The sequence below is a fragment of the Monodon monoceros genome, unplaced genomic scaffold, assembly GCF_005190385.1.
Source record: "Monodon monoceros isolate NGI ecotype Baffin Bay Population unplaced genomic scaffold, NGI_Narwhal_1 Super_Scaffold_11, whole genome shotgun sequence".
NCBI lineage: Eukaryota > Metazoa > Chordata > Mammalia > Artiodactyla > Monodontidae > Monodon > Monodon monoceros.
The window spans coordinates 67,496,288-67,521,775 of NW_021703767.1; the positions used below are offsets into that span (position 1 = coordinate 67,496,288).

Sequence of the window (25,488 nt, forward strand, 5' to 3'; positions counted from 1 at the left end):
CTCGCTGCAGCAGTGGATTCATTGGATAAGATGAAAACTGGGAGCTCCTGTCCGCCCCCCAGTACAGGGGTTTTTCGATCATCTGAGGGCCTAGGGCCTGAGCCTGCTTCATGTTGCGTTGGTGGGCCAGGGCTGCAGGGGGAAAAGGAGAAATGCAGACCCTCAGCCAGGGCAAGGCCCACACCTCCCACTTCACTTCTCTCCACCTAGCAGCCTTGCCAAGAGGCCACTTTCTCTCTTCAAAGTTTATTGTGACCTCTCTCGCATGGGAGTAAGAGTTAAGGGAAGTAGTGAATCAACTATTCCCTTGGCAAGGAGCTGGGAATAAATTCCCCAGCCAACACTGCAACTCCTGCACACTAGGAAATATAATCTTAAAACCTGACTTCCTAGTCTTGAAAACATTTCATTGTTCTGCCCATTTCCAAGGTCACCTAAAATGTATAGGTAGATGCATAGGTATTAGCAGGCAATGAAATTTCAGGCCATAGGCCAAGGTACAGATGCAAAGGGCTTAGAGGAGGCTGTTAGTCAGCCTAAAATGTATAGGTAGATGCATAGGTATTAGCAGGCAATGAAATTTCAGGCCATAGGCCAAATATAGAAGGTACAGATGCAAAGGGCTTAGAGGAGGCTGTTAGTCAGAGGCTGCTTGGGAGGACTGCCTGCTCAGAGTGGAAAAAGAGGACGCAGGTGCTGAGGTCAATGGGCAGAATTACTGGTAAAGGGAGAGGGACTGAAGAACGTTTCTAGCTGGTAATGCCAGCCCTGGGTGGGAGAAAACCAGGGGGAAGAAGGCAGAGAATGCAAAAAAGTTGAGGTGGATCCTTTCTACTCTTCTCCTCACTTTATTAAGTATTGGGGTTTTCCCTAAGTAGGGGGAATCTCTAATGGGTGGGGTAGAGGCAGAGAAGGGAGAAGGGAAATACCATTTCCTTTCAGGGCAAAGAAAATAATAGAAAAAAGCAGCACAAGGGATCCATAGAAACGTTTCTCCAGTCGCTTAGGTGCAGCTGGTCTGAAGCACACAACCCACAGCAAGTACAAAGTAAAAACAAATGCATCTAGTTGTTTTTGTTCATGAATTTCTATTTTGAGGTAATTGTGACCAAGTGCACATGTCTCCCAAGCTCCCTGTCTATCCGTGCATGTAGGAAATGTACTTGTGTGCTTAAGTGCAGGAAGTGCCTGCCAGCCTGGCATTCTCACCTCCTTCTGGGTTCCCCAAGCCCTGTGGCCACCCCTAAAGCAGCAGGGCTCTGCCAGAGGCTTCCTCTTACCACAGAAGGAAGAGGTAGAAGACAGGCATTCTGGACCCAGCTGCATAGGTTGGGGGATTTGCTGAGGCCAGCAGCTAAAGGGCCATCAGGAAGGCCACCCAATGGCTCTAGTATGAAACCAACTTCCAGCACAATAGGAAGTGGTTTCAGCCAAGCCCCCAAAAATGTTTGGAGCCCCAGCCCTGATGGTGAGTCACAGCCCAGCATGGAGGAAATCAGATGCAAACTTAGAGCAGCTCACCCAGCTGCCACATCTTCATGCCAAAGGACAGCACTCCAGACCCTCTAAAGATAGGTTCACTTGCTCAGCACTTTCCTCTCCCTCTTGCTAACAGGTGCCTCCCCCAGCTCCCTATACACGATATCTTCAGCACACACAATGCCCTCCTTAATATGCGCCAGTCACTTTACATGAGCTAACTAATCCTCAGAGGAATCTCTTAATATGAGAATCAGATGAGGAAGTTAGGCTTACAGAGGTTACCTTCCCAGCCCAATGTCCCACAGCTGGTGACTGGCAGAGGCAGCATGTGACCCGGTGTCTGTCTGCCACTCAAGCCTGTACTCTTTCTGCCAAACCACAGAGTCCCCAGACTCCTTTATTTATGTGATAAAGCAAAAAAAAAAACAAACCTAAAAACAAAAAAAACCCTTCTCTAGTGGTAGTGCCTCACTTTATTTCTCTCCACTCAGCACCACACCATTCAAAACCCACTTCAGACTAACCTCTGCTTCCAAGGCCTGGGGACATCTGATTCCATTGGGAACAACCCTACCCACCCCCTGCCCCTCTGACTGAATCTTGGTTTCCTCCAGATGACACCATTTCCCCTTTGGGCCACTTCCTTCTTCAACTCCTCCAATTCAATAGGAGGGAAAAGGAGACTTGGGCTTAACTCCTTGCTCCCCAAATGACTTTTTAATTAATGGGACCCCCTGCAGAGATGACTCCCTAGAGACCCTTCCAGGTCCTCCACGCGCTTTCCTGTCAGATTTTTACATATTCCCAAGATTAACACACCTGCTCCCTTCTTAGCTGCCACAAACTTTTTCCCAGGGTCCCTCCCTTCCCTGATGCACTGGAACTGATGAGATGGGAGTGGAAAAATACAGCCTCTGAGCTTCTCCCTTGCCCTCCTGTCCCTGGAAACAGCTCCATGGGGAAGTCTAGGCTATCAGGTGTTTCTATTGCTCACCTAATGGGGAATCAGGCAATAAAATAAGAAACATGGAGAAATGAACAAAGCTTCAAGACTCCTAATAAGTTACCTCTGAACCTCAGTGGTGTAAAGTCTGCCTTGGTCACCTTTAACGCGCTAGTTATATATACAGACTCCTGGACCCTGCTCGCAGACTGACTTTCAGTCTAATACAAGGTAAGAAAATCCATGTTTTCAACAAGCTCTCTGATTTTAATGCAGGGAGTCGAACTGGAGTTGACTATTGTGGATTCTCAACAACATTCTGAGAATTATGGTCCTCGGGGATAGGTTAAACACAGGCTTTGAGGGTCACGTGGACTTCAACTTGAATCCCAGCATGTATTAGCTGTGTAAGTTTGAGTGAGTTTCCAGAGTGTCTGAGCCCAATCTCCTCATATCTGAGCTGGGGATAATAATACCTACTTCACAAAGTTGTTGAAGTTAAATGAGGTAATGCACATGAAATGCCTAATAGCTCATGGCTGTCACTGTTACTGTTAAAATAAGTCGCTTCTTTCACCTTAGATCTCATAGAAGACAAAAAGTACACATTTGGAGACTAGACCACCATATTCATCCTCATTCCTGAGGAAAACCCAGGGCATGTTCTTTAAGAAGACCCTTTTGTGGCAGAAATAACACTCAACACCTCCCCTCCTGCAGAGACCTGCAGCCAGCATCCTCTGTGTGCATCACCCATGGTGCCCCTGAGGACCTCCAACTTCTTACTATTCCTTACCACCCCCTCCCTGCCCTTATAGTGTGTTCTTCGCCCTCTCTGACCCATGGTCACACATTCCTTTTTTTTATACATATACTGGCAGTATACACAGTATACCAAATTGACTGGCAGTCCTTCCACTGACAACCTCAGGAGCATCCTAGAATCTCATGCCCCTTGAATTTTTGCCATTTCAGCTTTAGGAAACCACCAGTCAATGCTTCCTGGACCCACACTGGCTGCACAGTCAGGCAACTGACCTCATATAGCCCTTCTCGCAATGTGCGTAGATCTCCTTGACTGATCTAGCGACCCTGCTTCCCTCCTCCAGAGCAGCAGTTTAAACTTCTCATGTCTTCCCCTCCCTATGAACTTTCAGCTAATGACATGTCTTTGCTGAGGAAGAGGAACCAGCCCTGGACATGGAATCAAGAGACCTAGGTCTAGTCCAGGGCTCATCACTAACAAGCTGTGTGTAACTGTGGAAAAGTCTCTCTAGGCCTCACTTCCCTCAGCTGAGGGGATGGGGAGGTGGGTGGCATAGATCAGAGATTCTCCGTGTGGCCTATAGCCCACTGCAGGGTGCGCCTAGGGGTTCCGTGGGGAGGAGGGTCAACAACCAATCTAGGGATGGAAGTTGTCGCTCCAGTTCCCACGGAAAAAAAATAAGATTCAGTGTCAATAACTTTCTTCTTTAAGTTCTACTGTAGGTTGTTTACTAGTACTAAGTGAATTACCAAGGATTACTAAACTTTGGTGTCATTTTCATTTTTCTCCTCTCTGGTCCTCTGTTAACTCTCACTGGAAAGTAGGAGCAGGTTGGGGAGGTGGGCTGTGGTCTCGGAAGCACAAGAATCACTGGCATCGAAGCTGCCTTTTGCATCTAGAATTTTGATGTGCTGAAATCGAGACAGGCGGGTGTGAGCTCGCTCCCTCAGCTCCTTCCCTGACACTTTAATCGTCTTCCAGGTGTTAACAACTTCCTCTCTCTCTTCAGAGGGCAGGCTTCCTTCTCCTTTTCTGTCTAAAGGTAATCCTTTCACTGTAAGCCTGATGTCTCTCCCACTGGCTCCATCCCTTCTGAGTCATCGCCTTACTTCACAATGCTTCCCTTCACTCTCTTTCTGTTGGCCTTGGTTCTCTGCCTACACATATGCTTAGGGTTACCTTATTCTAAAAAAAAATCAACGATCACATACACCCTCTTCCCCACCCAAGAGCTTTCCTTGACAACTCCTGCCCCCTCTATGTAATCTCCTCTTATCACCAAATTTCTCAGGACAGACTCCCCAAGTGACTCACTTTGAAAGTGATCTCATCTGCTCAAGTTCAGGGATCTTTTATTTGTGGCCCACATTTCTTTACTTTACCAGTTCTTCTAAATGACCCCTAACCACTTAGGAGAAGCCACTTTCTCCCAGAACCTGTTTATCAGCTTACTGACAGTGGATACGTTTATCGCTTGTGCTGACTGAGTCCCTAGCCCTGACTGTTTTGAGTACCCCACAGACCTAGGGATTCCAAGAAAGTATCTTGGGAGAGTTTCTCTCATCTCAGTCTGCATATTTCTGCTCCAGTGGCAGTGACTTCTACGTGGCATCTCTCCCAGAGGCCTCTGAACGGTAGGGAGCTCCGTGGCCCAATATTGAGTTCTCTGCTATTTTTCTTCTCTTGAAGGAGTTCATTGGTATCTCAGCCAATCCCATAGTGATCTACACAGATAGGTCGTGGCAGCCTCTCTCGTGGGAAATTCAGGCGCTCATAAGTCAGATAATCATGAATACAACGCTGCACTACTTCTGCTACTTACCAGCTGTGTGACTCCTCTGACCTTCAGTCTCCTCATGGTTAAATAATGATACCTGCCTTCTAGGGTTGTGAGGATTCAAAAGGGAAATATATGCAAAGGGCCCACACACACCAGACATCCAATAAAAGTTAGTTCTCTTTTCCTGTAAGACAGCAACCTCAGAACATAGGCCTGAAACTAGACTCAGACCATTGACCTTCTTGACCTTGTAGATTAGGTTTTGTTTCTGTCTTAACAGCCAATTTCTTATTTTTTTCTTTTAAAAGTTTTCTTTTCAAATAGACCAAAATGATAAGAGTGGTTATATCTGGGTGCTTAGATTAGTCTTTTCATTTTCCTACATTTCAAATTTTCGACAATGTAATACTTCACTTATATCATCAGGAAAAGGAAATGTTACTTTAAAAACAAAAAAACCTCCTTCAATTTAAAGCTGTTGATTCCATCTCTTTAGTAAGGAAAGATCTTTGTAGAATAATTCTTTTTCTTTGGCCTTCACCAAATTTTTTATGGCATGTCACAATTCTGTTTTAAAAGGTCAAACTTAAGCCCAAAGAAAGATCACATTAGAGCAAGATCTTCTTCTGCCCCCTCTTTCCTTTGTCTAAAAATGAGGCTCTCGAAGTGTGGCCCCCAGACTGGCAGAATTGCATCACCTGTGAACTTTTGAGAAATATAAATTCTCAGGGCCACCCAAGACCGATTAAATCAGAAACTCTGGAGATGGAGGCCTCCAGGAGATTCTTAAGTTTGAGAATCCCTGCTCCAACACCTCTCTCTTCTCATCTGTTCTTTTCAAGTCATCTTTGAGAAGTGGCCTTCCCTCTCACAGCTCTATGCAAATCACTCCCTCCAGCCACCTCGTGTCCAAGCAAGGTCAGTGCTGGGAGCAAATGCTGGAGCACAGGCACATCAGGGCCACTGATATGTAGGCAGAGACACCTGAACGAAGCCTTAGGCAGGCTAGGAGGTGAACAGGCAGAAGTCCTCCCACTTTGCTCCATAGCTTCCCTGAGCATAATTTCCTGGGCTGAGGCCAAAGACCTCTGAGCCTCTGACGGGAGAAGGGCATGGAGGAGAACCTGGAAGAACCCAAGGTTTTGACCTGGGCATATGAAATGGATCTGTCTGGGGCACTAGGCTCCTGCACCACCCCACCGCACTGCTCGTCCGTCCCCTCTCACCTTCCTCGGGGCAGCAGCAGCGGTTGGGACAGCAGGGGCAGCGGACGTAGCAGCAGCAGTACTGAGGACAGCACTGGCACCAGCACACTCCAATCAGCAGGAGCAGAAGGAGGGCCCCCAGGATGATCAAGATCACTGTCAGCCAGTCTGCAGGAGAGAAGCCGAGCAGGGATTGAACTAAACATGCAGGTAGGTGCATGCTTCAGGCTGTAACGTTGTAGAGGTCTGATCAACACAGCTCTTGAACTATAGGTTAAGGGTGAGCAACATACAGGCAAAAAAAAAAAAAAGTTTATCTTTGGTAAGGGAACTTCAGAGGCTGGCTACCGACAACAATAACCTAGGCTTGCGTGTTTCTGTTTTTCTTTTTTTTCTGTATGTAAAAGTGTCACAGTGGGGTGGCCGAATAGAAAGCTCCAGGAGCACTTACGCAGGACAATGAGCTTCACTTCCTTATCTGGGTCTCCTGACGTGTCCCCTGGAGCCTCAATGGTGCAATAATACACTCCATGGTCCCACCACATCACTTCATTAATCACAAGATCTGCTCCTGCAACAGGGGAGGGGAAGGTGCCAGTGGTTAAAGGAGAGGGATCTGATCTATGGTCGCTTCAAGTCCCCAGCATTGTACTTCCACATCCCAAGAGGGCCTCTCATAGTTCAGAGAAAGGCCTCAATTCCTTCGTTTGAGACTCTCTTCTTTCTCCAAACAATATAAAGGTGGCAGAACTTACCATTCATTGAGCCCTACTAGGTACCTTGAAAGGATTTTGGATACATCACCTCATTTACTTCCCAAAACAACTCTAAGTGGGTGAGGTAGAGATTACCGGCTATCTCCCAATGTCTATTCTCCCCTTCTCTCATGATCATAGAAGTTTTGGTCATGTACATGGCCATCCAGAATAAAATCACTATTTCCCATCCTCATTTACAGATGGACACGGACATGTGACTCAGTTCTGGTGGGCACAATATAAGCAGAAGTGTCACATGATGGCTCCCAGGAACTTTTTTAAAAACAGTTTAGGAACTTCTTTGCCCCTTTCTTCTTCAACTCTGTTATCTGGAAAGCAAATGTGATGGCTGCCATCTTGGACCATGAGGAAGGAGATGACATTCTTGGTGAGCTGGAAGGAACTTGGGTACCTGAGGACATAATGGAACAGACCCACCACACTAGTTCTTGTCTGTCTACCTCCAAATTTATACATGAGCGGAAATAAACTTCTTTATTGTTTAAGTCACTAATATTTTGGGCTTTTGCTTACTTGCAATCAAACTTAATCCTGATACAGTGGGTAGGATTATTAGCTGCATTTCAGATGAGGAAACTAAGACTAGAGGAAGCTAGAACAGAGAGAGGTGACAGAGGTAGGTTCAAACTCATGTCTCTGCCCCAAAGCTGGTGCCCTTAACCACCAAGCTCTACCGTCCTCTCCTAACTGGGTGGAAAACTCCACAGCCTGGATTCCTCACAAGCTGGAAACACATATTTCTGAATCTTGAAAGGATAGGTGAGATGAACTTGAATAATAAGTAAGGATGAAATGCCAATATTTTAAGAGTAAAGGTTACTCAAGAAAAGAATTTCAGTTTTCATGAGCACCAAGCATCTACCCCGTTAAGATAGGTGAATGTTATGTTCACATTTAGTAAATGCAACAAATGTTCACTAAAGACCTTTTGTGGGTCCAGCACTATATCAGACTCTATGGAAGGTCAAACAAGACCTATCTCTGTCCTCAAAGCGCTTAAAGTCCAGTCAAAGGCATCAGGGCAGCTCCCACGTCCCTGCTACTTCAGCCACAGTAAGTACCAGAGGACACCTTCAAATTCTTAAAGACCTCAGTTATAGACTTGCTCCTGCTCAGCTGGCAGTCGTAGCTGCAATTCTTTATTATCTCTTTGTCAAGAAATATTTACTGAGGAAATGAAACAAACATGCAAGGTCACGCACCATTGGAGCTAACTTCGACTTCTGTTTCCTTCTCTTTCTACGTCAATCCCTACGGTTTTTTCCTACCCCATGATTTTCCAAACCCACTGCCTTTCCCAGAAACAAGCTTGCCCCAGACTTGGAAGAATGGTGAAAGTGCTTAGGAAGAAATTCCCCCTCCAAGGTTAATGTGTGTTATAAATCTGCCCCAATTTTATTAGAGGCATAAGGATTATTTCAGGGATGTCAGAGTAATGAGGACATTCAGATATGTTAATATTTTAAATTATCCAAGAACTGATTTGACAGGGTCTTCTCAAATGATGCAAACACAGGCATAAAAGTATCGGAATACAAGGGCTCCAAGAAGTCACAACAAGCCTGAGGTTAAAAATTAAGACCAAGGGGAAATACCGCTTTCCCATGGGAGTAAGAAGGAGGCAGGGTTTGACCCAAACGGGGTTGGGAGGGGAAGTAGTAGACAGTGCTGTGCAAAACTAGAAAAAAAGACGGAAAATCAGCGACTATCCCCTATGGGCACTTTCATCCTTTAAACTTTGGGGTCAGATCGGAGCTAATTCTGTGGGCTCTGGAGAAAGCAGAGTCACCCTGAACCTCTGAGGATGCACCTAGAAACTGGAAAAGGATAGATGTTCCCTAAGGCTGAGCATTCAAGGGTTGACTTGGGAAGGTCTGAGGTTGAATGTAAATGGATCAGACTTATGTATTATAGCCAAAGTATTATACACAAAGGTGGAAGCAATTTTTAAACTGGCTTGATCTACCTCAACAGTCATAGAATATTCACTGATTTCCTCACATTGTTGCTAAGAGTACCCTGAGTGGCCTTCTAGGTGTATTCTCCCGCTTTTTTTTTTTTTTTCACTTTTAACCAGCCAATATTTATTTAACACTGCACATAAAGCTCATTGAAATACGCTCTGAATTCTGTGCCAATAATCCATTGCAGCAGTCCTGGATTATAAGACAGGAATGTGGGGCACTGACGCATCCATTCAAAAGTGTGTTGAGTGATCATAATTGAAGTTTACTGCACACTTAATGTTTGCTAAGTGCTTTATACGTATTATCTCACTTAATCTTGACAACCCTCCATGAGATACGTGCTACGGCAAGTCCCATCTTACAGAAATTGAGGCTAAAGAAAATGGAAGGGACTTGCCCAAGTTCACACACCCTGTAAGTGCAGAATGGGGACCAACACCTGAGTCTGACTTCAGAGAAGGGGCTGACCACTACTCTCTGTACTCCCACAAAGAATGCATATGCTTTAGACATAGCTCTCAGGTATCACATTTGATACTCACTTTGGTGTGGGGAGACAGAGGCCATTATGCCCATCTTTCAGATGTGGCAACAGAGGCCAGAGAAAAGAATGGATCTGCTGCTGGTCACTAAGCAAGGGAGTGGAAGCATGGGGGCACCCACCCTGTCTTTTGATTCTAAGCACAATGCTCTTTCCTCTACCAATGGAGGGCAAGGGTCTAAGGTGGCCATCTACTTGGAAACCCCTATTTCCTTAGATTTGGGCAACAGAAGTAGCCAGAGGGGAACTCAGGGGCCTGGGGTTCGAGCAGGCCCTGAGAGCAATTTGTGGAAGGAATCAAGGGAGCCTGAGCCAGACGTTAGACCTGCATCTTGGAAAAGCAAAGGAAATCACCCACTCCCTGACCTTTAGCCAAAGCTGTAGGATGTCTTCTTGCCTGAGACCAGCTTCCAGGGTAATGACTTCGGATGGTATAGCACATTCTGTGTATTTGGCACTTTCCTCAAAAAATGAAAGTGACCAAGTAGACCATCAGGCAGCAGAAAAAAAGGGAAATCCCCACAATGACTCAGACCTCTGGGCCTGGTCTACACACCTCTCCACCCCCAGTTCCCTGCTGCCTCTACACTCACGGTTCTGGATGGTGATCTTGCGCTGCCGGTAATCCACCCCCAGCACGGGCTCGTTCTGCCCCCGCCTCTGGGCCACGATGCGCACCTCCCGCTGGTTGTCATTGCAGTCATTGGATGGGTCCTGGCCCAGGGATAAAGCCGCCTGGTATGCTGGGGAAAGAGTACACACCTACGTCACACAGCAGTGGGGAATTCCCATGAAGAAAGGTGCCCTTAGTGGTTTCTGGAGCAATGAATGTTCTCAATTTTTCCCGAGCCTATGCATCCCCATGAAGATTCTGATTCTGGAGTGGGGATCTGAGATTCTGCATTTCTGCCCAGGTGACACCAGTGACCCACACTTTGAGCAGCAAGACTCCAGACCCCTCTAATAGGCCATCATTTCCAAATCCTGACTGCATCCCCATCTCCCACCCCAGTTTCCCTTGCCTCATTTTCAAAGTCACCCCAGAATCTGCTCCCATATGGTTCATCCACCTGCCCTCACAATAAAAGTTTTGAGAGCTGTTAAATCTGCTGATGGTAAATGCCTACTAGCCCGTCCCTCCTACCTTCCCACTTAATGCAGGCATTTTAAGAGTAACCCCCAGGAAACAATGCCTCAATTTAGAGAGGGGTGTCTTGGGGACAATGTCAGGCTCTGTGGGTGGCTCAGACAGTTAGGTTTTGGAGTTCATATTGTAAGATATTAGGGCTAAAAAAGGTAAAGCTGATGTCTCCCCTTGCTTTTCCTCATCTCAGGAAGCTCAGTTCCTTCCTGTGAACAGGGTATCTACTTCTATTCTCTGAATTTCTAATGGTTAATTGTCCCAGGCTGGTGGTGGGGATCAGGGTTCCTTTGTTTCTTGAGAGAGGCAGAGGTGGGCAGCTAGGGAAGAGCTTTGGCTCCAGACAGCAGGACTGACGTGAGTAGGGCAGCTGTCACTGAGAGGCAGGACTTGGCTAAGCATGGGGAGAGCTGCACAGCACTCAGGGATGTCCAACAATGAACAGGCTGCCTGTGGCCAGGGAGCTCTCCAGCACTGAGAGTGTTTAATCCACAGAGGACTGACTGTCCACCAGGAAGGCTGGCTCTAGAAGGGAGTGTGGCAGTGGGCGGGAGGCTCACAAGTGACCACTCCTCATGCGTCATTGGGGGGCGGGTAGGAGTCTTCTTGTCTGCGTTCGGAGGAGGTGGGGGTGATGAGAGGCAGACCTACATCCTCATCTTAGCGCATGGGTGGGCAACCAGGAATGAACTAGGAGTCACAACTTGCTCTGCCTTTTATTTAAAGTCTAAGCTGCCTTCATTTATTTTAGAACAAGGTGACACATAAATTTTTAAATAAATAAATATTATGTGACCCTGAATAAGTTATTTCATCTACCTGGCCTCTGTTTGTTTATCTATAAAACGAGGGGACAGTATTAAGTGATCTTTCTGGCTTCTTCTCACTATAAGGATTTGTGATCCTAAAGAATTCCTACACCCTAATGGCGGTACATCACAGAAGGACTCCGGGAGAGCAGGGGGCAGGGATGAGGGCACTCACATGCAGAGTAGTAATCAAAGATGGGGTCCTTGCAGAAGGACTTGAAGCGCCACGTCACCACCACATCCTGGAGCTGGGCAGAGGTGGTGTAGTCACATTTGAGAACGACGGAGGCAAACAGGGTGACATAGCGCTCCGTGTGCTGGACTGTCACCAGCAAGGACACACACCCTGCAGCCAAGAGCAGGAGACAATGCTGAAGGCAGACCTTAGGTAGGTCTCTAAGGGGTGACCTACTTCTATTCATGGGGCAATAAAAGCATTGCACACAAGCAAACACACCGCCTGACTGGTTGGGAGCAGCTCACAAGCTGTCTGTGTTCTTACTTAGCCTGGGCAGGGTTGGGACGGAAACTGCACAGACACCCTGGAGGAGATGGAGGAGAAAAAGAGCAAAAACCATGACTCCCAAGGTGTTCCCAGTCCATAGGGAGTGATAACACATCCAACAATGATAAAGAAACGATATTAAAAGAAGGCCATGGGGCTTCCCTGGTGGCGCAGTGGTTGAGAGTCTGTCTGCCGATGCAGGGGACACGGGTTCGAGCCCTGGTCTGGGAGGATCCCACATGCCGCGGAGCAACTGGGCCCGTGAGCCACAACTACTGAGCCTGCGCGTCTGGAGCCTGTGCTCCGCAACAAAAGAGGCCGCGGCAGTGAGAGGCCCGCGCACTGCGATGAAGAGTGGCCCCCGCTTGTCACAACTAGAGAAAGCCCTCGCACAGAAATGAAGACCCAACACAGCAAAAATAAATTAATTAATTAATAAACTCCTACCCCCAACATCTTCTTTAAAAAAAAAAAAGAAGGCCATGTATGTACTGGAGTGACTTCGCTAATATATATAATTTTTCATGTCACTTCTCTTCTTAAAACGTTTTCCCATTTCCCTAAGGATAAAGTTCAACCTCTGTACCCTGGCCTAGGAGGCCAGTCACGTCTGCCTTCAGTCTTTCTCTGTGGCCTCATCTCCCTTCATGCCCACCCCCACTTGGGGCTTCAGCCACTCTGGACTTGCCTCAGTCCTTCCCGTGCTAGGACTGCTGTCTTCCCCAGGTGCTCCCACATGTACATCTCTTGGCTGGAGCACTCTTCCACATCACCAGCGGCCTCTCCACTCCCTTCACCAGGCTAAGTACTACTTATTTCTTAGGTCTTCAGCTGCACCCTTACCTCCTCAAGAAGCCTCCTCTGACTACAAGTCCGGGAGAGGGGCTTTCCTCTGTTTTCCCAAAGTGCCTCATCCTACCCCCAGGCAGAGCATTTCACACTTCTGGGGATGGCCTGTCTACTGTAGGCTCTGAGAAGGCCAACTGGGTTTGCCTCTGACTCACTGTTCAAACACAAGAGCCTCATACTGTGCCTGTCACCTCCTTGGCACCCAACAAATGTCTGTTGAATAAATGATGGAATGAATGACCAGTGAAAATTGGCAGTTCAACTGGTCAACATAAGCATAAAGAAAATTAAAAAATGATCAGACTGTGACAAATTTTATCATGAAAGACTTGAAGGAACTAACCATTTTTCTTTTTACTTTTTAAAAACTTTCTCCCCTTACCCTCCAAATCTACAGATATACTGAAAGCTCCAAGTGTGTGTTGATGAGGAACCAGGTGGCACAGAAATGTCAGGTGGGACTCTGGCATGGTCAGAAGTCCACACATAACCAGCATCTTCAAATGTTCCTATGTCAATATGGATTCTAGGCCAAGTTATAGTGGGCTTCTCATAGGAGGTTTAGTGTAGAGCAGTAGTATTCAAACTTGAGCATGCACCACCAGGAGGACTCGTGACAGCCCAGATCACTGTCAGCAGGAGTTTCTAATTCAGTAGGACTTGGGTGGGACCCAAGAACTTATATTTCTAACAAATTTCCAGGAGTTGCTGATACTACTTTGATGGGTACCATACTTTGAGAACCACTGGTGTAGACTAGCTAAAGTAAACCCAGGCTTTGGACTCAGATACAACTGGGTTCAAATCAAACTGTACTACTCACTTGGACATTGGACAAGTTATTTACTCTCTCTGAGCTTGTGTTTCCTCAGCTATGAATGGAGATTATAATAGTACTAACCTAATCAGGTCCTTGCAAGAATGCAGTGAGATAACCCACTCCTGGCACTTGGCATGGTACCTGGCAAGGTGCTGGCATATATGCTGCCATGTTAGTGACACTGTATGAGTCTTTTTCCTTTTTTCCCTAATTATGAGGGCCAAGGAGAAAGGGGTTCAAGCTGGGAGTCCCTCCAATAGAGTTCTCAGGTAGAGCTACCTTCATTTTGACTAACTCCCATAAACAAAATAAATACAGTCACCCCTGTTATAGAGCAGCTGGGTGAGCCTGGCTCAACGGCCAGAGCCACATGGTTCTGGGTCCTGCCTCGCCTTCTGGACACAACCCTCATAAGACAGCCACCATGGTTTGTGATGGCCACCAGCAGCCACTTTTCTCATGTCCACAGAGAGGTAGCAGAATGTTGCTTGGGACAGGCTCTGGTCCCCAGAAATGACCTGAGCCATCTCCAGGGCTGGGCTGTAATGAGGATGTGCCAGTGACAGCCATGCTAGAGAGAGGGTCTGCAGCAGTGTGGGGGAGACCTGTGGGTGGGAAGCATCATAGAAGGAAGAGATTTAAGCTAGACCCTAAAACCCAAGTAGGATTAAGATGATACGTGAGGGCTTCCCTGGTGGCGCAGTGGTTGAGAGTCCGCCTGCCGATGCAGGGACACGGGTTCGTTCCCCGGTCCGGGAAGATCCCACATGCCGCGGAGTGGCTGGGCCCGTGAGCCATGGCCGCTGAGCCTGCGCGTCCGGAGCCTGTGCTCCGCAATGGGATAGGCCACAACAGTGAGAGGCCCACGTACCGCAAAAAAAAACAAAACATGATACGTGAAAAATAGGGAGAGGGCAGAGAGCCTCATTGTGTCAGGATGGAAGAAAGGAGTGAGCAAAGGCCCTTATCAGGAAGGGGCAGTTCCTTTGAGAACCTGGAGGGAACCAACCCAGCTGGTGCCTCTGGCTTTATAGACAGAGGATAAATAAGGGGAGCTGGTAGTGGGGAGTAGGAAGTGGGGAGATGGGGTGGAGTGTAAATTGCACTCGAGTCTATTTCCAGTTAATGGATAATCACTGAAGGCTTTCCTGAAGACAAGTAATAAGGTGAAAGTGATGTTTTTAGGAAGATGGATAACTTCCTTATTTAGTTGTGAATGGAAAAAGAACATCACTTTGAAAATAAGCCTTGAGGAGTTTGGGGGAAATAGCTGCTGTCTCTACTAGCTGTAGTGTTCCTGGAAATCAGTCCAATCAGAATGGAAGAGCTAATGACTAGTATCTCAAGCCTAACAAGGATTATTTCATAATCTGATTTTTTATTTTTGCTTCTCCACCTTCACCACCTCTTTGGTTTTTTCCAGAACTGACCTGAAGTAGGCCTTGGAGCTTTTACCCAACACAGCTTTAACTGAATACCAGAAGCAGCTACAGGTAAGATTTGACAATGAATAGGATGGCACTGTCAACACTAGCTTATTTTGTTCAGTAACACGCATGGATTGGAATAGAGAGAAAAACATTGAATTGTGGTGTAAACAAAATCTTAGGTTCACAAAGCACTTTCAAATATTTTCATTTACTCCCTAAATATGAGCCCTGGGAGGAAACAAGTTGTGCCGGTGCATACACGGCAAATCTAGGATTGGATAAGGCAAGTGGCTTGACTGTGGTCATTCATTTTCTAAGGGGGTTGGAGCCAAGATTCTGCCCCTGAGCAGTCTCTTGCCATTCTACCTGGCTATTCTTTAAATAAAGGAAGATGTTTGGTATTCAATAGCTTGCAAATAATCACAGCATATGGGGCCAGGCTACACGAGCAATAATTAATATACAATGGGCAGCAGTTACTCTAATACCGTGATTAATAAGCTACATGTTCTTTATTTTGCTGAATGGTAATTCAATACAAATGACAGTTTATTCAAAGGACTCCAGTCAACATTATTTGTATAGAGGTGGAATATCTGCAGGGGGGTAGTGCAGGTTTGCTGGGAGTCAGAGAGGGTATTTGGTTGGAGCCAGAAGTTGCTCTGGGGTAGCTTTGAAGATGGCTGAATCTGACACCCTGAGGCAGAAGAATGGGGACAAGGGTGATCACCTTCATTACCAAATGCGCACTCAGCTTCTTTTCCATGAATGCTCTTGTTATGGGCAAAGCACACGTGGGGTGACTTGACTCACCTTTACCAACGTCAGCACTGGCTTTGTTGCCTGGTATTTCTCTTTTATCCTCTCTTTAATTTCATGCCTTACGTGAATTTCAAGCCTTGAAATACGCCAGGTTCCCACATATCTGACCATATTGAGCTCATTCACACTCCCTCCAGCGGTCTGTTGGCCCTACAGCATCCTGTACAGCTCCTAGACCTTCACCCCAAGCCCACCCTCACATGGAGGGTGGAGGAGAATCTCAGGCCAAAAGGTACCGAGCAACCAGCAAACGCTTCTCCCTTCTTCTCAGCTGTTGCTCTGGGTTTCAGCATCTACTGTGTACCAGGTGATGTACATACATCGTCTCTAATCCTCACAAAATTCCCTAGGGTGGGGTCAGCCCTGCTCATATCTGTGGGCAAAAGTTCAGAGACGATAATAAACCAAGCCCTCTCAGCCTCAGGATTTGAACTCGGGTCTTGCTCACACCAAATCCAATCTTTCCTAAGAAGGCAAGCCTGACTTTCCAAGTAGAAGTCAGGCACTGGACACTCAAAAAGCAGGAGGAATTTCCAGATTGGGAGGAAGAGAGAGGAAGTAGCAAGACAGACCATTTCAAAGGCAGAAACCTCCTATCTTTTCCTTTAGCCTCTAATTTCTCTGTAAAACTAACCACACTGGACACACACACTACTAAGCAGGTCAAGTTTTCAAGGAGAGACTAAGGGCAGCGGAATCTGGGCTGAAAATATGAAGAGATTCAAAAAGATAAGTGTCCCGTTTATATGTGTCCTGGTTGCATCCTTGCTCTTTTAAACCTGGTACTACGGGCTTTCAAATTCTTAAATTTTCTTTCTGTTCTTAAATTCCCTTCATCCTGTGGCATCTCCTTCTCCCCAGTTCATCACCATCTACTTGCCTAGTTGTGTCTATAATTTTCTCCTGAAAACATGAATTCTGGAGACTGATTTTCTGAGTTCAAATTCTGCCTCCACTCCCCTGCTAGCTAAAAGACCTGACAAGTTATTTCCAAACTACAGTTGTTTCTATATATGCAAAATTGGGATGATGATAATACGTGCCTGGTAGGGTAATAGTGAGGGTTAAATGAGATAAATATGTCCAGCATTTAGCAAAGAGCCTGGCACATAATAGACACTCAATAAACAGTAGCTATTACTTGTATCATTTGTTCTTATCTTGCCCACTTCAAGAGGTTGAGAGCAATTGAGAACAGCATGCAAAAGCATTTTGAATGAATTAAAATGATACAAATGTAAGCTATCATTACTGCCTTCTCTTTGCAAAATGAGTTAGTGCATTAAAAGCTTTTAAAGCTGCGTCTTACCTGGCAAACCCATTCACAGTTTGTCTCTGTGAAAGAGGAAGGGAGATCTGTAAGGGTGGAAAGGTAACTTCAGATGAGATAGCAGAGCTCATGGGAAGGAGGGAAGGAGAAGGGGATTCTCTGTTTCCCGCCATGAGGTACTTTCCAAGACTAGGCTGCTAAGCAGAGTGGGGACTACCATCCCGCCTTGAAGTGGAAGGTAAATACACCAATAAAAAGAAGAGTATCTTTACAACTAAATGCCATGTGTTCCCAAATAGATGCAGATCTTTGCACATTTATTTATTCAGCCTGTCTTCCCTGTGTAGTATCAGAGTGGGCAAGATGTTTTATAGTTTCTAGAACATATTATCCATACAGTACAGGGATACAGATACAAAAGTTTTTTTTCCTTTTAAACTAAGAATCCTTTTCAGGGGACTGGATGGCATTTCCCCTCATTTCCACATGAAGGGTCTTGCTTGGAAGGGAGTGGCAGGCAGGGAGGAGAGCAAGGTCTTTCCCAGCAAGGGGCAGTGGCCTAATGGTGCCTCCGATGGAAGGTCTTGATTCCTGTTTTTCAGGCACCCAGGCACCTCTGCTCCACTAATCAGGTTAACAAAAAGTACACAGGTTTAATCCTATCAGAGTTTATGTCAGGGCAAGCTATCTCCCCAAGTATATTTACCATCAGCATTTGTTACATTTCCTCAGATAACAGTGCAAACAGAAGAGGAATCAAGGAGAAGAGGGCCTGGCAATGCATGGACAAGAAGTAAGGGACGGAGAGAGCAAGGAGAGGAGAAAAGGGGAGAAAGAAGCAGGTTGGGGCGGGGGAGGAATTATGTCTACGTATTGCACGTTTAACAAAGGTCTGGGGGTGCTTCTCGACAGTTGTTAGGCTTGGGGTGGCAGAAGCCTATGTCTACCCTCGGGAGGAAACTGGTAACTACTGAGCACTTCAGTGTTGGTCAGCATGGTATTGGGGGCTTCATTATGCAGTACGTAGTTTAACCTTGGCAAACCCCCATGAGATCAGCCTTATTTTTATCTCAATTTCATAGATGAGGAAAATCCTCAGGGAGATTAAGTAACCGGTTTGAAGCCACACAGCTAGTAAATAGCGAAACTAGATATAAACGTATACCTCTAAAATCCCAAATCCTACAGTTTCCATTGTACCACCTGCCTCCTGGATAAGTTTCCTAATGGTGGAGGTTTAACCCTTTAAGAGACATTCACAAATTTATTTTAACCATTTTGTAGAGAAACCCCTTTCTTCCTTTTTTATTTATAAGATAAATAATAAGAAACTTCAAACAATAGAGAAGGGTATAAAGTAAAAAGTTCATCCTTGCTCACTATGAACTCTACTCTCCAGAGGCACCATAATTTGGTGTCTACCCTCCACATCTTTTCCTACACGGTTTTTTTTTTTTTTTAATTAATCATGTTATGTACATTGACCTGCAACTTTGTTTTTTCTTCAAACTAATGAGATATCATTATATTCTATCTCAGTATATATGGATCTAAATTTTAGTGGCTGCATGAAAATTCGCTACATGGATGAACCATAATTTACCCATTTTTCTAATGATGGGCATTTAGGTTGTTTCTAATATTTCACTATTACAAACAATGCTGAAATAATTTGTTGAAATGAATACCTTTATATTATATAAAGTATCTCTTCACATGCATGCTTTTATTCTAGTAGGATGTATTTCTCAAAGAGAGAGTGCTGGGTCAAAGGGGATAAGGCTTTTATATTTTAATAGATAATTCAGGAAAGAAATTTATATTCCCATCAACAGGGTGTGACACTCCCATGTTTCACCACAATCTTTCCAACAGGGGAAATATCAATCTTTAAAAATTTCTTGATAAACTACTAGGTGAAAAAAATAGCCCCTCAGGTGGTTTGAATTTGATATCCTTTGGTTATTAGGGGTAGAGGACAACAAGACCTGGTTGAGAGGCAGATGCTCGGGGTTTCCCAAAGTCAGACGCTCAGTGTCTGTGACTCATCTGTGTCCCCACATGCTAATCTCAGAGCACATGCAAATTTAAGTCTCACCAGAATGACAAATTTCTGTGTGCCCTGGGCCTTCAGAGGTCACTCATTCACTCATTTATTGAATACCTACTATGAGCCAGGCGCTGTTCCAGATGATGGGGGTAAAGTAGCTAATGAGAGAGACAAGGTCCCTGTACTCTTGGAACTTATACTCTTGGGGAAAGTCAACAATACATAAGTAAACGGATAAGCAAGGTACCTCTGGTCATGGCTAAGTTTTATAGGATGGCTTAGAAGCGGGTAGAGCTTTGAATAACAAATCCTACTACTGTACAATAAGAGCCAAGAAGACACACGGGTCCAAATCCTCCTCATAGCTCTTCTTGGTTGTTTCAGAATCTAAATCAGACCCCAAATCTAAATCCTATTCCTTCTGTACAAACTTGGGCTTCTTCCCTATTTCCCGTCTCAGTGAATGGACAAGACTGAAAACTAGGAATCGTCCTTGACATCTCTTTCTTCCTCACTCCATTTAAAATCTACTATCAAATTGGGTTTGTCTCCTAAGTATTTCTGGAATCTCTGTCTCTCCATCATCACCATCACCCTAGCACAAGCTACCATCACTTCCAGCCTGGATACTGCTTCAGCTTAACTGGTACCTGCACATACTCTGGTTTTCCTCCACGTGGATTCCACACACGTCTCCCAACTCTTTCTCCTTAAATATCTCCAAAAGCTGTCCATTGTTCTTATGATAAATACACAGCCTTCCACCATGACCCATGAGGCCATGCATATCTGGTCCTACCCATCCCCGGCCTCCTTTCCACCACACGTCCGGTGGCTTCCTCCTCTCAGTCACACTGATATTCTTGCCACCTCTCATTCTCACTGAGCTCCTGTCCAGCAGCCTTGCACATGCTATTCATTTGTTTGGGATGATCACCCCTCAGCTCTCAATGTAAGCGTCATTTCTCCAGGGAGGGCCTCCTGAATGAGCAAAATCCATCTATTATATGCTCTTGTGGTACCTTGTATCGCTTTCTCATGGTCCCTATCATAGTTGTATTTCTACATTTGCTTGTATTTCCTTTAGACCATAAGCACCATGGGGACCAAAGCCGTGTCTGCTTTTGTTTGAGAGTATGTCTGGCACATGGTGTGCATTAAACCTTTGCTGAATAAACAAACAAATAAATTCATACAAGACAGGCTAAGCTGCCTGGAACAAAGTTTAAGTGCTCTGAAAGTACAGAAAACAAATGGTTAAAGTCAACCATTTGTAATATGGCCAGACAAAAAGCAAGGAAGAAGGGTGTATGTTGGGGGGAGAGGGGGTGCAAGAGCATGCTCATAGTAGTGGAGACAAGGCTGCCCATGTTAGTGAGGCCATAATGAGTGAGGCTTGAATTCCAAAGAGATTTAATCCACTCATATAAACTATGGGGATCTAGCAGAGGTTCTTGGAGGACTCAAGTGAAGGTGGGAAAGATTAATCCAGGTAGGCTAACCTATCATCTGGGTAGAGGATGGTTGAAACTAGGCAGAGAGGTAGCAGGCCTAGAGGCAAGGCGATGGTTAAGATGCTGGGATTAAGCAATAGCACATGGTGATTAACTGGGTTTGGGAAATGAAGAAAGTGTAGAATGCTTTCCTCTGACCCCACCTTACCCTAAGATTTGTAGATTGGAAGATCCAGAAACGAAGACTGGAGAAAGACAAGACATGATCGGAGTCTTCCTAATTCTTAAAACACACAATCTTATTTCTCCCCTAAGGACTTCAAATAATGAAATAAAGTATTAGGCCGAAAGAAACTTAGGCAGACAGTACAGTAATTACCCAGCATCTCATCCCACTGCACTGTTGTTGAGACAAGAGGTTTAATAATTAACATCTGGTTATACATCCAGGAGGTAGTCAATTTCTATTTCTACCAGGATTCAATTAGACAAAACAAATCTGCTCCATGGTATGAAATAGGTGAAAGAGCAATGGACCAAGAGTGAGGACGCCAGGGTTCCCGTCGTCCCCGCTCTCAAACCAACTCCACTGTGTCAACTTGAGATGCCTGACTTCCCTGGACACAGATTTCCTTACCTGTAAAACTGGCTGGGAGGAGAAGACAAGGACTGGGAGTGATTTCTACTTGTGTTCGCAGAGCACTGGGGTTCTGGGAGGTACTTCAGGGAGCCTCACGGCAGGGGGGGTGGGGGGCAAGGGAGGAGTCAAGTGGACAGTCCCCTGTCCAACACCTGAGAAGCTCTACTTTTTACTATCTACTGTATCAGGGACCAAGATGTCATTAGGTTTTCAGTATGATCCCAACCTTCACCCCAACCACCAAGGGGAAGCTCCTGGTCTAGATGCTAAGAATCTTGTCCCTTAGAAGTCAGCTGTCTGATTTCCTAAAGAATAATATAAGTTGATAGCTACGTGGATCTATAAGTTAACACCCCTCTAAGATCTTTTTAAATATTCACAAAAGCACAAACAACACACAACCTTTTAGAATTTGGCAGTGAGGGGGCGGGGGGTGGAATCTAAACTTTTCATTCCAGGAATAAACTTTGAGATTGGATGAAGGTAACCAGAGCTATTAGCCAATAATGCAAAGGGCTATAGGAGCTTACTTTAGCCTTATCTTAAGGCTCTGTTTCAAGAAGCAAATATCACTTGTGTGATAAAAAAAACTTCTTTCTTTTTAAGGAAAAACAGTTTGGAGAATTACACACACACAAAACCCTCTGACAAGCCATCTCTCCACAGCTCCAAACATAAAGACTCTGGTAACTTCACAGGACTTCCTGACCTCAGAGGCTTCATCAGAGGCCCCAAGCCACACCAACTAGCCAGTACCCACATCTGACATAATCTCTTTCCTGACCCACACTTCGCAACTGCAGAAACTTGGATGCTAATCAGAGAGCTGGGTTGACTTTTCTTTAGAAACAGAAGATAACAAGGTGACAGACCAAAATGAATGTGTTCTAATGCAGGGTTTTCCAAAGTTCATACCTCAGTTTGCAGTGGGTCTTGAGAAAATCAACTTACTGGATTTTTCTATTTAATACTGTTAATTTGGGGATTACTTTCTATGAATTTAAATGTTATTAAAGTAATATTTAATGTTAATTTGTTATTCTTTTATCCAACATAGTAACTGGTTTTGTGTGTGTGTGTGTGTATACCTTTTGTTCCTATTTTATAAATCTCATATATGTGTGTATATGTCACAATGTAAACTGTATTTCTTCCTGGACTTAGGATCTTTCCGTGTTCAGCATTCTTTGCTTCTAAAATGTGTCACGCAGGTAGGCTTCCATTTAACGAATGCCAGGCAAATACAGCAGTCTGTATTATTTGACCAGCTCAGTATCCTGGCTACTCACACTGCATGGTTGGTTCATGAACACCTGGAGCTCCACTTTCTGAAGTCTGTCCATTTAGCAATTTGCTTACTTTAAGAATATACCCTTTAGCCACCAGAAAACTACTAGAGCTAATCAATGAATTTGGTAAAGTTGCAGGATACAAAATTAATGCACAGAAATCTCTGGCATTTCTATACACTAACAATGAAAGATCAGAAAGAGAAATTAAGGAGACAATCCCATTCACCATTGCAACGAAAAGAATAAAATACCTAGGAATAAACCTACCTAAGGAGGTAACAGACCTGTACTCAGAAAACTATAAGACACTGATGAAAGAAATCAAAGATGACACAAACAGAAGGAGAGATATACCATGTTCTTGGATTGGAAGAATCAATATTGTGAAAATGACTATACTGCCCAAAGCAATCTACAGATTCAATGCAATCCCTATCAAATTACCAGTGGCAGTTTTTACAGAACTGGAACAAAAAGTCTTAAAATTTGTATGGAGACACTGCCAAAGCAGTCTTCAGGGAAAAAAATGGAGCTGGAGGAATCAGACTCTCTGACTTCAGACTATACTACAAAGCTACAGTAATCAAGACAATATGGTACTGGCACAAAAACAGAAATATAGATCAATGGAACAGGATAGAAAGCCCAGAGATAAACCCACACACCTATGGTCAACTAATCTATGACAAAGGAGGCAAAGATATACAATGGAGAAAAGACAGTCTCTTCAATAAGTGGTGCTGGGAAAACTGGACAGCTACATGTAAAAGAATGAAATTAGAACACTCCCTAATACCATACACAAAAATAAACTCAAAATGGATTAAAGACCTAAATGTAAGACCAGACACTACAGAGCTCTTAGAGGAAAACAAAGGCAGAACACTCTTTGACATAAATCACAGCAAGATCTTTTTTGACCCACCTCCTAGGGTAATGTAAATAAAAACAAAAATAAACACAGGGGACCTAATGAAACTTAAAAGCTTTTGCACAGCAAAGAAAACTATAAACAAGATGAAAAGACAACCCTCAGAGTGGGAGAAAATATTTGCAAATGAATCAAAGGACAAAGGATTAATCCCTAAAATATATAAACAGTTCATGCAGCTCAATTTTAGAATAACAAACAACCAATCCAAAAATGTGCAGAAGACCTAAATAGACATTTCTCCAAAGAAGACATACAGTTGGCCAAGAAAATCTGCTCAACATCACTAATTATTAGAGAAATGCAAATCAAAACTACAATGAGGTATCACCTTACACCAGTTAGAATGGGCATCATCAGAAAATCTACAAACAACAAATGCTGGGGAGGGTGTGGAGAAAAGGGAACCCTCTTGCACTGTTGGTGGGAATGTAAATTGATACAGCCACTACGGAGAACAGTATGGAGGTTCCTTAAAAAACTAAAAATAAAATTACCATATGACACAGTAATCCCACTGCTGGGCATATACCCAGAGAAAATGATAATTCAGAAAGACACATGCACCCCAATGTTCATTGCAGCACTATTTACAGTAGCCAGGTCATGGAAGCAACCTAAATGCCCATCGACAGACGAATGGATAAAGAAGATGTGGTATATATATACAATGGAATATTACTCAGCATAAAAAGGAATGAAATTGGGTCATTTGTAGAGACGTGGATGGACCTAGAGACTGTCATACAGAGTGAAGTAAGTCAGAAAGAGAAAAACAAATATCATGCATTAACACGTATATGTAGAATCTAGAAAAATGGTATAGATGAACCGGTTTGCAAGGCAGAAATAGAGACACAGATGTAGAGAACAAACGTATGGACACCAAAGGGGGAAAGAGGGATGAATTGGGAGATTGGGATTGACATATATACACCAATATGTATAAAATAGATAATAAGAACCTGCTGTATAAAAATAAAATTCCAAAAAAAAAGAATATACCCTTTGGTTATAATCATTGTGTTTGAAAAATGTTGAGCGTTCAATATTCTTTGTAAAAATAGAACAGCTTTTAAAACATCATGCTGGTGATTTAAGGATTGGGTTTGACACCCTAATGGGATTTTTGTCTGTAAGGCTTCTTTTATTATTCTTTTGACCTAGATGACTGCTGGCTACAAAGTCCTAATTCTGAGGATGGGGTGCCCAGGGTCAGAAGTGGGAATTAGGAATTACAATTAGGAATTGTAAGAGTGGTGTTTCCGCCTCTATCAATTTGTCTTTAGAGACCAAGAAGTGCCTAAAGAGCAGGAGGAGAAGCCCAGAGGCTCCTGGCTTCTTCCTTAGTTGCACCTGTTTCGGAAGGGCCTAGGCTAATAAAAGAAGAAAACAACAGGTTCCCACAGACAGAAACTCGATTCAGTCCCCGCAACTCCTGGCGCCCGTGCCAAGAGCCACCTGAGCGCGGCCCGGGCCTCCGCTGTCCTGCCTGTGGCCAGCTCTGCAAGGCCAGGCAACAATGGCTTCCTCTCCCCTTGGGCCCCTGGTGGGACCCATTTTCCCACGGCTCACCTGCTGGGAGCCAGGTGAAGAGCAGCAGCCAAGGTGCGGGCAGCTCGGGGCTCATGCCGGCCCCCTCCGGTCCCTTTCAGCTCAGGGGCTCCAGGGACACTGTGTCTGTCTTCATCAGCGGCCGGTTCAGGGCGCACCACTTCTCCAAGGAATCCCCCCGCTTTCCGCTCACTGCGTGCGGCGCGGCGGGAGGACCGGTCCGGCTCCGCGGGCAGGTACCGCCCGGCTCCTGTCCACCTGGGAGCTCCCCGCGGCTCCGCCTCCCGCTCCGCGCGCCGCCGTTTCCTGCTCCGCCCCGGCCCTGGCCCGCGGCCACCTTTCCTGCCTGCCACCGCCCCCCAGGCAGGCTGCCAGGTGATTCTCCTCACCGAAACACCATCTCGTGCCACTCTCGCCTCCCACCTGTAAGAGCCTGTTACCATTTTCCCCAGAAGTTC

The 25,488-nt window shown here is 45.1% G+C and overlaps 1 protein-coding gene across 3 annotated transcripts in view; it reads right to left on the reverse strand.

The window, feature by feature from the left end:
* ILDR1 (immunoglobulin like domain containing receptor 1) overlaps positions 1-25,264 on the reverse strand; it is a 94,278-nt gene extending 69,014 nt beyond the window's left edge. For all 3 annotated transcript variants that reach the window (XR_003792434.1, XM_029215396.1, XM_029215395.1), the window contains exons 1-6: positions 25,052-25,264; positions 11,589-11,759; positions 10,057-10,206; positions 6,628-6,747; positions 6,198-6,344; positions 1-132 (exon numbers count right to left, since the gene is read on the reverse strand). Coding sequence is in view for 2 of the 3 variants with exons in the window: in XM_029215396.1 (XP_029071229.1) it covers positions 1-132; positions 6,198-6,344; positions 6,628-6,747; positions 10,057-10,206; positions 11,589-11,759; positions 25,052-25,106 (775 nt within the window). In the remaining variant the exon portion in view is untranslated. The remainder of the gene's footprint in view (positions 133-6,197; positions 6,345-6,627; positions 6,748-10,056; positions 10,207-11,588; positions 11,760-25,051) is intronic.
* Between the last annotated feature and the right edge of the window lie 224 nt (positions 25,265-25,488).